Source organism: Scylla paramamosain, chromosome 6, assembly GCF_035594125.1.
Source record: "Scylla paramamosain isolate STU-SP2022 chromosome 6, ASM3559412v1, whole genome shotgun sequence".
Classification (NCBI taxonomy): domain Eukaryota; kingdom Metazoa; phylum Arthropoda; class Malacostraca; order Decapoda; family Portunidae; genus Scylla; species Scylla paramamosain.
In genome coordinates, this window is record NC_087156.1 from 35,614,497 (window position 1) to 35,626,996 (window position 12,500).

Below are 12,500 nucleotides of genomic sequence, written 5' to 3' on the forward strand. Positions count from 1 at the left end.
TGACTGACTGACTGACTGAATGCCAACCTCTCTCTCTCTCTCTCACATACACACACATATATACACGCACACACACTTACCTAATATACAAAACTAATATTTTCTCACAATTATCTATTGTCTTATTTACCAGCCTTATTACAGCTCTCACCTTATTTACTGGCACCAATACGCCTTTCCCTGATTCTGCTACTTCTCCTGCCCCTCTCTGCCTGCTGTCGTCCTATTTGCTCTATTTCCTTCGTTTATTATTATTTTTATCTTCTTGCCTGCCTCCGGACCCGTGATCAGCTTTGTTTACATCGGAAGTGTTGCCAACCCACGATACCTTCATTATTTATTTATTTATTTATTTAACATTATTTCGGCTTTTTATTTAGTCATACTCGTAATATTTAGTTTCAACGTAACCCGCATGACGAAATATTAACAAATGAACTCTTCCGTGAAATGAAAACCCGCCAAAATTCAACTTTTTAAAAAATATAAGCAGACTGATGATCCGGACGTCCGTATATATTAGCAATTATTTACTTTATTTCTCGTCACCATAAGTCACCCGTGGCAGTGAATGGAGCCACATGACTATGCTTTCATGTCCGCTGGTCAGACCTAACCGCCACTGCCTAGTTTAAGTCTGACGGAAGGTTTAACAGGCCAGGGGTGAGCTGCGGCAGGCTGGCCCGTCATACCTCACACCCCTTTATTTCCCTCACACACATTAATACACTCGTTACACACACTCATCCACCTACTGCCACTTACCTGTGCACAAATCACCCCAGTAGTCTGCTCCTCACACAACAAAACACTGTAAATTACGATAAATATTGAGAGACAGCAGATTTATTTATTTTTTTCTCTTCCTCAGTGTACCTGGGAAACACCGTGCAGTGCGGTTGTGTGTGTGTGTCCTCTTTTCATTTAAACACCAGGGAACGGGACCACAGAGGCACAGGAGGTCAATTAAGGTGAGTTTAGTAGTGACAGGTAGCAGAGGTCTGGCTTCAACCTACGACACTACCTGGAAAACACTGGAAATACCTGGAAGATACTTGATACTTAATAGCAAAAGGGGAGAAGAGAAGAGAGAATATAATGCTATTTATCATGGAATAGAGGCGGACACACATACACACACACACACACACACACACAGACACACACACATAGATATATACACACACACACACACACACACACATATATACACACACACGCATACACACAGCTGAAATTAATCCAGAAAACAGAGAAATAACCTTCATAACAACCACAAATAATACGGAAAGAGAGATAGCCAACCTTATTTTCATCTGAGCCCCCTCCCAGCCCTCCCGCGGCCGCCATGATGGATTGCCAGAGTCTACCCTCGGTTCCAATATTCCTTCTATTTTCTTAACTTATATATTTAGGCTTTTTAACTAAGATTTTATGGTTTGTAAAAATATTTGGTGGTGTTTTGAGTGTTTTGCGTGCGAGTGTTAAGGGAAACATGTCGATTATGAGGTTGTTTCAGCGTAAATAAGTGTTGCTGTTTGCCGTTAAATTTTTCATACCGCCAAACATAATTTTTTATTTCAGCCGCTAGGCAAGATTTTATGGGCTCAAAAAATCGTTTATTGTTTTTTAAATATGTTATGATGCTTTTGAGTGAAATAGGTGGACTTTTAGAGGGGTTTTAGACCCGTTGAAAACTCAAAAAGTCGACATTTATAAATTATTTATTTATTTATTTCAGCTTCCGGTTAACTTCTGATTGTTTGTAAAAATAGTTTCGATTTTTTAAAGTGTATTGTGTTCGTGAGAAATGAGATTTGTGGACTTTGGAGTGTTTTTTTTTATCGTGTTTGTTCGAACACTTTTTCATATAGTTATTTAAATATAGCTTTATTATTACTGAAGCTTGGAATATTTTTATATGTCCAAAATATATTTAAAATTATGCCCTTTCATAATATGTAAAGCATTCCGGCCTAGCTCCATTTTTGCGAGGGGTCATTTTCAAAATCATTTGCGTAACGTAAATATGGCGGACGTGACGTCATCAGCTGCCTTCATCCGGGGACCGAGACCCTGGACCTTCCCACCGCCCAATGCCCTTCCATCAGTGTTTAGTGTTATTTCCTATATTTTCCAGCTGTTTTCATGCATAGAGAAGAATAGAAAGAGGAGGAAAAAAGGAGAAATGAAGAAGGAGGAGGAAGAAGAAGGAAGGGAAGGAGGAAGAGGAGAAGGAAAAGAAGAAATATTAAGAAAAGATTTTCACTGAATTTCCAGCGTTTTAAAAGGTAAGCAAAAGTAGTAGTAGTAGCAGTAGTAGTAGTAGTGATGGTGGTGGTGGTGGTGGTGATGTAGCAGCCTTGTAATATAAGATGAAGTGTTTTGAGTTAAATACGCAATTTTTTTCTAGGCATTTTGGAATAGTGAGAGTTTTTGGTGTTTTGAAAGGGAATAGTCGTGCTTTCAGTGTTTTTTTAAAGTGAATTCTTCGTTTCTGTGGCGTTTTAAAAAGGCAGGGGATGTTTTTTTTTATATATTTTTTATATTTTTTTGTGTTTTTTTTTTAGATTTTGGTGTTTTTCAAGTTTGTTTGGGTAGAAATTGTTGTTTTTTCGCTGTCCTTGGGTAGGTGTGTGTCTCTTCTGGGGTGTTTTGAAAGGAAATTAAGTGTTATTTAAGTGTTTTTTGCTAGAAATGTGTGTTTTTGGGTGTTTTGAAAGGAAATTAAGTGTTTTTCAGTGTGTTTGGGTAGAAATGTATGTTTTTTTGGGGTGTTTTGAAAGGAAATCACGTGTTATTTAAATGTTTTTTGGCTAGAAATGTGTGTTTTTTGGGTGTTTTGAAAGGAAATTAAGTGTTATTCGCTGTTTTTGTGCAAGAAATGAGTGCTTTTGCGGTGTTTTGAAAGAAAATTAAGTGTTTTTCGATGTTTTTTTGCAAGAAATGAGTGCTTTTGGGGTGTTTTGAAAGGAAATTAAGTGTTTTTTAAGTGTTTTTTGGCTAGAAATTAGTGTTTTTGCGGTGTTTTGAAAGGAAATTAAGTGTTTTTTAAGTGTTTTTTGGGTTTCTAGGTGTTTTTGGGAGTAAAATTGTGTTTCTAGGTGTTTCTGGTGTGTGTGTGTGTGTGTGTGTGTGTGTGTGTGTGTGTGTGTTGCCTTGTCTTTCGTTGTACAGATGCTTATACAGTGTGTGTGTGTGTGTGTGTGTGTGTGTGTGTGTGTGTGTGTTGAAAATGTACGTAAGATGATATATAAATCTTTCATTTACAACCACAAAATGGTGAGTAATGTTGAGAAGGAAGAAGAAAGGAAGATTATGAGGAAGAAGAGGAGAAAGAAGAGGAGGAATAGGATTTAAATGAAGGAAAATAACAGGGACAAAGTTTTAAATCATATTATTCGTTATTTCTTTCTTTATTCAGTATTTCCTTATTCCTTTCTTTATTTTCGTTTACTTCCTCCTCTTATCCCTTTTCTGCCAGAGGAGGAAGGGGAAGAGAGGAGGATGAGGGTGAGGAAGACGAGGAAGAGGAAGAGAATTAAATTTCTTGCATTTTTCTTAGACAGTCCTCAGGATGTCAACATTGTATAATGGTACAGTGTTGAGACAGGGACGGTCGCGTTATAATTCACTAATTGAGGTTACTTTTGATAAATAAACAACTAGTACGGAGTCTTTTAAGTATTTTAGACTATCTTATACCGGAAAATATTAAGGAAAAGTAGCGTAAATAAGAAAAAAAAGGCAAAGATTAGAGATGTGGGATTTTATAACTTGTGGTATCTTAAAATACTAGTATAAGATAAACCCTATGCAAAACGAATAATATAACCTTTATTAATCATCATAACCTAGAAAACCGATAAATATATATATATAAAAACCAATGTAATTAGTAAAAAACAAAAAAACTCCCTTGGAAGTGAGACGGCCCACAGAGTCGCGCCAAAAACGTGGATCTACAGGCCAGGCATCTTATGTTTAACCAGGTGTACAAGGTGCTGGCTTTCAAGGGCTCCTCCACACCTACAGACACACGCACACACCACCAGATACAGGAAGGTGAGTGCCTGAGATGGTGTTGAGTTAGATATAATACTTATTTACTTGAGAAATGGTGTTGCTTTGTTGATGGCGCCACACAACGCCAGTAAGATATTTCAGACCACTTAAATTGCTTCCCTGTGCAGCCAGTGACGCCTCTCCCTAGTTAAATGTGTGTGTGTGCGTGTGTGTGTATGTGTGCGTGTGTGTGTATGTGTGAGTGCGTGTGTGTGTGTGTGTGTGCATAGTTACCAGATAAATGTAGTTTTAAGAGAATTGTTTTGTTTACACTTTAAAGAATCACTAAATTTTCTGACGCAGCCTTGGATGTGCCCCTGTGCTCCCCCCCCACGCCCCCCTCGCCGCCCTTGGCAGTGTGGGAACCTCAGTACAGGCCAAAGTGCCAAGTAAACACCTAACCTAACGTAAGAGAGAGAGAGAGAGAAAGAGAGAGAGGTCACTGTTATCATTATTTTCATTATTACACACAATTTAAGGGTTGACCTGGCCCCCCTCCCTTCACCAGGCCACCCCCCTTACACTCTCTGTTCAGGTGACCTAATGTGACCTAGCCTTGACACCTGCACCTCCACGTGTCAGCTGGGCACTTGTACACTCCACAGTTCTAGGTGAAGACACTGTTGGGTCACTGTGGGTCACTGTGGGTCACTGTTGGGTCACTGTGGGTCAATGTGGGATTACTGTGGGTCACTGTTGGGTCATAGGTCACTTGTCCTTCATGCATAAAAATTGTAGTCTTTTTTTCATTGGTGAGGTTGTCTGGAGTAGTGGAGATACTGAGCAGATAGATGGGAAGGCTAGGAAAGGAGAGAGGATGACTAGGGTGTTGTGGAATGGTTGGGATGTAGTGGAGATGTTGGGCTGAAGTGTATTTGGTAGCTAACCTTATCTAACCTAACCTAACCTAACCTAACGTCACTATTCCTCAGCTGTGGACCTCTGGGTATGGACGCTGTGGGCAGCTTGGTCACGGCACGACAGATAATTGCCCCATTCCTCGCACTGTGCTTGACCTGTGTGGCTCAGAGGTCGGCCAGGTCGCCTGCGGGAGAGGTCATACCCTGGTCTACATCCCCTCGCAGGTAAGAGCGAGAGAGAGAGAGAGAGAGAGAGAGAGAGGGAAAGGGAGACCTAATTTAACTTGACCTGACTTGACCTCTCTCCCACAGGGCCACGTGTATGCATTTGACCAGGGGCTCTCAGGGCAGCCGGGCACCAAGACTCCACACAGCAGGGAATTACCTCAAGTGGTAGTGTGCCCATGGCTGTCCCCAGGGGTGCCAGCCTGCTAGACTATGCAGAGGAGGACAGCCCCAGTGTGTGTTTGAGGCAGGTGAGGTAGTGGTGGTGGTAGTGGAGGTGGAGGTGGAGGAAGATGATTTGAATAGGAGGAGAAGGAGGAGGAACAGTGGGATTTGTAGGAGGATGTTGGATTATGAGGAGGAGGAGGAAGAAAAAAGATAATCTATTTATATAACTTAGCAAAAGAAGAAGATAATTCACAACAATTTCTCTCTCTCTCTCTCTCTCTCTCTCTCTCTCTCTCTCTCTCTCTCTCTCTCTCTCTCTCTCTCTCTCTCTCTCTCTCTCTCTCTCTCTCTCTCTCTCTCTCTCTCTCCCAGATCTTCGCTGGGGGGGACGTCAGCATGGCCACCGTCAGCAGGGAGAGTGGGGGTGCTGAGGACTTTTGCAGCCCTCCCCTACCCCGACCAAATGCCCTCTCTCTCACAATTCAAGAACATATGATTAAGAAACTTCTGTCAATTGAGGAAGAAGACATGATTGATGACGATTTGTTTACGTAAGTGTGTGTGTGTGTGTGTGTGTGTGTGTGTGTGTGTGTGTGTGTTTGGGTGTGGTACGAGTATGGTATATTTTGTGTGTGTTTGGGAGTGTGTTGTGTGTTTTGGTATGATTTGTGTGTGTGTGTGTGTGTGTTTCTGTGTGTATTTGTGTGTTTGTGTTATATAATTTATTTTTTATGTTTTCAGCGACAGAATGTTGTATTTTTTGTGTTTGTTTACATTTGTGTCATATCAATCTATTTACAAACAAACAAACAAACGAACGAACAATATTACCATCCCCACGTTTGTTTACACTCATTCACTCACCCACTTCCAAACACAGGTACACAGAGACAGTGTTTGCCTCAGTGTGCGCTTGGAACAGCTCCCTCACGCTTGCTGGCTTGCACAAACACAAACACACACACGGGCTGGACTACCGTTTGGCTGAGGACTGTGTGGCTCAGATTGGCCGGATTGCAAGGGAGACCATCCAGGAAGTGGCGAGTGCGTGCGTTTGTGTGCGTTTCACTGCATTTTACTGAAGGTTTCCCAGGACAAAACAGGACAAACCGACCTGCTGGCATTTCACACGCAGAATCTCACAAGCGTCCGCTGATCCATTACCAAGCTAATCCAAACGTATCCAAACGTCCACAGGTTCGTACTGGCATTCAAAACGTGGCCAAGAGTCTTCCTTCGCATCCCCCAGCCAGGACGCCTTACGCTGTTATGTCCTTCCCCTGTACAAGGACTTCACTGACCCTAAACAAACGGCCAAACTCCAAACGCCGTATGCTGAGGGAGTGTTGAAGCTTGACAAGGAGATGGCGGAGGTGTTCAGTGAGTTGGATTGTGTGTGTGTATGTGTGTGTTTGGGAGTGTTTGAGTGTGTTTTGGGAGTGTTTGGGGGTGTTTTGGTTGTGTTTTGGGTGTGTTTGGGGTGTTTGAGTGTGTTTAGGGGTGTTTTAAAGGTGTTTTGGGGTGTTTTAAATGTGTTTTGGTGTTTTTTCTTTGTTTTTCTATTGATTTGTGTGTTTTAAGTATATTTTTGGAGGAGAAAAATTAATTCTCTCTCTCTCTCTCTCTCTCTCTCTCTCTCTCTCTCTCTCTCTCTCTCTCTCTCTCTCTCTCTCTCTCTCTCTCTCTCTCTCTCTCTCTCTCTCTCTCTCTCTCTCTCTCTCTCTCTCTCTCTCTCTGGCTTGCCTCTCTTCCAAGGGACTTTACACTAAGGCTGGTTACTTTGTACAAGAATGTGGTGGTACAAATACTGAATTCAGCTCACCAATGTAGCTCTGAGGTGAGAGAGAGAGAGAGAGAGTTGGTTTGTAAGAGTGTGCATTGAGAGTGTGTGTGTGTGTTTTGAGTGTAAGAGAGAGAGAGAGAAGTATAATTGTCTGTGTACTACTACTACTACTACTACTACTACTACTACTACTACTACTACTACTACTACTACTACTACCACCATTCTCTTCCTCATTCTCTTTCTCTTCCTCCTCCTCCTCCTCCTCTTCTTCTTTTACTACTACTACTACTACTACTACTACTACTACTACTATTACAACAATTCTTATCTACAACACCACCACATCACTTACAAGCACTCAGACCACCACCACTACCACAACCAGATCTTAACCAAACCTAACCTAACCTACCCACACCACACAGAGACCGGCGTGCCCTTGTGTCTTCCCTGCGGCTGTTGTCCCTGGTCCACGGTCTGAACTTCCAAGCCGGCTGCCGAGTGGGGCGGTTGAACTACGACGACTTTTACATCCCAGAAATTGCTATTAGAAAATTGATATTAGGAATGATTACTTGAACTGGATGAACAGCAGGCTTCACCCGATGTCCAGGAGGGAGGTGGGTGTGTGTGTGTGGGGGTGTGGGAGTGTTTGAAGGTGGCTGAGTGATTTTGGGGTGTTTGGGTGTGTTTTGGTGTGTTTTTGGGGTGTCTGAGTGTGTTTTGGGGTGTTTGGGAGGTGGGTGACCATGTTTGGGGGTGTTTGTGTGTGTATTGGGGGTGTTTGTGAATGGGTGACTGTGTTTGGGGAGCTTTCAATGTTGAACGCTTAAAAACATCCTTTAAAATTGATAATTCCTTTAATTTTAACTGACAGACCCTTAGAAACACCCTTTAAAAATTGAAAACCCTTTATTTATTCTCTTAAACCCTTAAAAACATCCTTTAAAATCGACATTTCCTTTAATTTTAACTGAGAAACCCTTAGAAACACCCTTTAAAAATTGAAAACCCTTTATTTATTCTCTTAAGCCCTTGAAAACATCCTTTAAAAGACACCAAACCTTTAAATAGCCTCATAAACCCTTAAAATCACCCTTCTACCCTTTATTTACCTCCTTAAACCCTTAAATACACCTTTTAACTCTTCATTTACCCCTTCAACCCTTAAAAACAACTTTAACTAATCCAATCCTTTACATTACAGAGTCCAATCCTGTTCTGTGAGTATCCATTCTTGTTCGACCCTCAGGCCAAGATGCTGCTGCTCAGGTGTGACGCCACTCGGCAGGTGAGAACCAGGTGCAGGACTAATTAGGTTTGGTTTACATATGTTTATTTGTTTATTTGTATATATATATTTTTTTTGTGTGTTTTTCAAGGATTTGTCAGCATTAAAGGCTGTTTGGAAGTGTTTTTCAAGATGTGTGTGTGTATGTGTGTGTCTTTTAATATTTCTCCAATCCTTCCTCATGTCTCTAATCTTTTGTTGCCTCTCTCTTTAAATATTTATCCAATCCTTTCATTCTCTCCTGTAGAACACAATCCACACCTTCTCTGCTGTCTTGATTCACCCAGTCCTCCCCTCCCCACCTCCTCTGCTGTCTTTATTCACCCAGTCCTCTCCTCCCCACCTCCTCTACTGTCTGTTTTCACCCAGTCCTCCCCTTCCCACCTCCTCTACTGTCTGTTTTCACCCAGTCCTCCCACACGACACCGCAGGAATGTAAATAAACACACCGTTCACACTAATATCCTTCCGTTTATTGATTTCTGTCGGTGTTTCCAGGGCGAATGTTTCCCAGACCACCCGGTCATACGCACGTTCTGGGAAGTATTTCACAAACTCTCCCTGGAGCAGAAGAAGTGGTTTTTGAAATTCCTGATGGGCACTGACAGGGTTCCTATTCTGGGCCTGAAGGTAGGTGAGAGACAGAGAGAGAGAGAGAGAGAGGGGCTGAGGGGAGTGACTGTGGGGTTTGTCAACATCCTGTGGGGGGATATCCTGTGGGTCTGTGGGAGAGAGAGAGAGAGAGAGAGAGAGAGAGAGAGAGAGAGAGAGAGAGAGAGAGAGAGAGTGTCCTCCTTTTCTCTTCCTTCTTGTCCTCTTCTCTTCCTTCCTTCCTTCCTTCCTTCCTTCCTTCCTTCCTTCCTTCCTTCCTTCCTCCTCTTCCTTCCTTCCTTTCTTCTCAGTCATTCCTCTGAAATATGAATAAATTTATAATAATAATAATAATAATAATAATAATAATAATAATAAATTTAATAGTAATTTATTGTATTTTCTCTCACACACACACACACACACACACACACACCAATATTTTCTCCCTCTCTTTCTTTTTCTCTTATAAACTCTCTCTCTCTCTCTCTCAGGCACTCAAGTTGATGATCCAAAGCACAGCAGACGACAGCTTCCTTCCGGTCGCACACACCTGCATCACCCAACTCAACCTGCCAAGATACAACACCAAAGAGAAGCTGAAATACAAACTTCTACAGGCCGTACAGCAGAGTGAAGGGTTCGGCCTGGTGTGAGGGTGTCAGGGGGTGTTGACGGGGTGTGAGGGGGTGTTGAAGGGTGTGAGGGGGTCAGGGGGAGGCTGTGTGAGTTGGATAAGAGTGACCTTGTGTGTGGGAGGAAGTGCCTGTTAAGAAAATAGAATATATAGAAATTAATAGAAAATATATGTAATAGTTTACAGAATTATTATTATTATTATTATTATTATTATTATTATTATTATCAAATTGAGTATATTTTTTAGTCTTGTTACAAAAAAAAATGAATGAAATAAAGAAAATGAAAAAGGTAACTTTTATTATTATCACTATAAAAATGAGAGAGAGAAAGAGAGAGGAGGGTGGCCAACTTGCTGGACATGAGAGGGAGGCTGTTGCTCTACAAGGGCCAGATACGGCCTTATTTAGAGTATTCCGCCCTCTCCTGGATGTCCTGTGCTGCCACACACATCAGCAAGCTCCACGGTGTCATCCGGTGGTGACTCGGTGGAAGTGCCGCGTTCCCGCTCCAGCCAACACCGGCCCACCTTTTGGGGGTGAGTCTCCAGACCGTGGAACGTCTTCGCGTCCTCCGTCCCTCATATCAGGGGGATGGATACCCAGGACGTGAAGTTAACAGCACACCACTGGAGGGGCTCGTTCCCAACCCTCCTGCTAACAATATTAACGCAAGTCCATAAAGAATGTATATATATGTATATATATATCTTTATATTTATATTTGTGTTGTATCACACCCCTAAAACAGGTTGCACGTGGCAGTGCGCCTTCACCTGATAATGTACCTTCGCATGATAATGTACCTACGTTTAACTAGGTTTAAATTAAAGAGAGAGAGAGAGAGAGGGTTAAGAGGAAATCTTGAGAGAGAAAAGCCTTATTATATTATTATTGAAAGAAAAAGAGTGGAAAGAGAGAGAGAGAAAGAAAAACCTTATATTATTATTAGTGAAAGAAAAAAAGTGGAGAGAGAGAGAGAGAGAGATAAAAGCCTTATTATATTATTATTGAAAGAGAGAGAGAGAGAGAGAGAGAGAGAGAGAAAAACCTTATTATATTATTATTGAAAGAGAGAGAGAGAGAGAGAGAGAGATAAAAGCCTTATTATATTATTATTGAAAGAGAGAGAGAGAGAGAGAGAGAGAGAGAGAGAGAAAAGCCTTATTATATTATTATTGAAAGAGAGAGAGAGAGAGAGAGAGATAAAAGCCTTATTATATTATTATTGAAAGAGAGAGAGAGAGAGAGAGAGAGAGAGAGAGAGAGAGAGAGAGAGAGAGAGAGAGAGAGAAAAAAAAAAGCCTTATTATATTATTATTGAGAGAGAGAGAGAGAGAGAGAGAGAGAGAGAGAGAGAGAGAGAGAGAGAGAGAGAGAGAGAGAGAGAGAGAGAGAGAGAGAGAGAGAGAGAGGGGGGGCACGTGTATTCAAATGAGCTTGGTGGCACTTATATACTTAAAAAAACAACGCAAATTTTAAAGGAAAAAAAAAAAAACATGACAAACTTAAAAAAAAAAAAATGCTGAGAACCGGAGATCTGAGGCGAAATATTTGCCTAAACGCTTATTCAAAATACCTGCGGGTGTTTTCAAGCGACAGATTAACAAAATTTCTACACTCAAAAGACTCTAGCACAAGTGACGCGGGTTTTCAAGTGTGTTTTTACGATTCTAGCGACAGATTAACAGAATTTCTACACTCAAAAGACTCTAGCACAAGTGACGCGGGTTTTCAAGTGTGTTTTTACGATTCTAGCGACAGATTAACAAAATTTCTACACTCAAAAGACTCTAGCACAAGTGACGCGGGTTTTCAAGTGTGTTTTTACGATTCTAGCGACAGATTAACAAAATTTGTACACTCAAAAGACTCTAGCACAAGTGACGCGGGTTTTCAAGTGTGTTTTTACGATTCTAGCGACAGATTAACAAAATTCCTACACTCAAATGGCTGTAGCTGAAGTGACTCGGGTTTTCAAGTGTGTTTTTACGATTCTAGCGACAGATTAACAGAATTTCTACACTCAAAAGACTCTAGCACAAGTGACGCGGGTTTTCAAGGGTGTTTTTACGATTCTAGCTACAGATTAACGGAATTTCTACACTCAAAAGACTCTAGCACAAGTGACGCTGGTTTTCAAGTGTGTTTTTACGATTCTAGCGACAGATTAACAAAATTTGTACACTCAAATGGCTGTAGCTGAAGTGACGCAGGTTTTCAAGGAAGTTTTTACGGTTCTAGCGACAGATTAACAAAATTCCTACATTCAAATGGCTGTAGCTGAAGTGACGCGGGTTTTCAAGTGTGTTTTTATGGTTCTAATGGCATATTAACAAGATTTCTGTGTGTGTGTATAGGAGAGAGAGAGAGAGAGAGAGAGAGAGAGAGAGAGAGAGAGAGAGAGAGAGAGAGAGAGAGAGAGAGAGAGAGAGAGAGAGAGAGAGAGAGAGAGAGAGATTCAAAACAAGAATTTCTACTACTACTACTACTACTACTACTACTACTACTACTTACTACTACTACGGTAACACTGCCTCAAACACACACACACACACACACACACACACACACACACACACACACACACACACACACACTCGCAAATATAAAAACAATAAATAAAAAAAAAGTAATTATTTAAGATAAATTATTTTCGAACTTATAACCAGAGAGAGAGAGAGAGAGAGAGAGAGAGAGAGAGAGAGAGAGAGAGAGAGAGAGAGAGAGAGAGAGAGAGAGAGAGAGAGAGAGAGAGAGAGAGAGGGAGGGAGGTTAAGAAGGGAGGAAGGTATAATGCACCCATGCCCTCTCCCTCTCTCTCCCTCCCTGTCTCTTTCGCAACGTGCAAGGTAACCTATGGGGGCAAGAAAGAG

General features: G+C 41.5%; 1 protein-coding gene and 2 long non-coding RNA genes across 7 annotated transcripts in view; 1 reads left to right on the forward strand and 2 right to left on the reverse strand.

Annotated features, from left to right (window-relative positions):
- LOC135101660 (probable E3 ubiquitin-protein ligase HERC4) overlaps nucleotides 1-9,916 on the forward strand; it is a 23,558-nt gene extending 13,642 nt beyond the window's left edge. Inside the window, exons 2-12 of one of the 5 annotated variants that reach the window (XR_010269348.1) lie at nucleotides 872-971; nucleotides 2,141-2,291; nucleotides 3,993-4,065; nucleotides 4,998-5,150; nucleotides 5,238-5,401; nucleotides 5,691-5,869; nucleotides 6,516-6,698; nucleotides 7,074-7,155; nucleotides 7,530-7,724; nucleotides 8,312-8,395; nucleotides 8,894-8,948. Coding sequence is in view for 1 of the 5 variants with exons in the window: in XM_064005971.1 (XP_063862041.1) it covers nucleotides 7,689-7,724; nucleotides 8,312-8,395; nucleotides 8,894-9,025; nucleotides 9,481-9,642 (414 nt within the window). In the remaining 4 variants the exon portion in view is untranslated. Of the gene's footprint in view, nucleotides 1-871; nucleotides 2,292-3,927; nucleotides 4,066-4,997; nucleotides 5,151-5,237; nucleotides 5,402-5,690; nucleotides 5,870-6,198; nucleotides 6,363-6,515; nucleotides 6,699-7,073; nucleotides 7,156-7,529; nucleotides 7,725-8,311; nucleotides 8,396-8,893; nucleotides 9,026-9,480 lie in introns of those variants that run through there. The other 4 variants (XR_010269347.1, XR_010269349.1, XR_010269346.1 and 1 more) reach the window with 4 other exon arrangements.
- LOC135101669 (uncharacterized) lies at nucleotides 8,847-9,561 on the reverse strand. Its single transcript, XR_010269360.1, has 2 exons — nucleotides 9,423-9,561; nucleotides 8,847-9,305 (listed from the first exon to the last, which is right to left on the reverse strand). It is a non-coding gene; the product is annotated as an uncharacterized LOC135101669 (long non-coding RNA).
- The window catches only part of LOC135101667 (uncharacterized), a 4,013-nt gene continuing 1,421 nt past the window's right edge, over nucleotides 9,909-12,500 (reverse strand). Inside the window, exon 2 of the long non-coding RNA XR_010269358.1 lies at nucleotides 9,909-10,281. This is a non-coding gene — a long non-coding RNA (uncharacterized LOC135101667). The remainder of the gene's footprint in view (nucleotides 10,282-12,500) is intronic.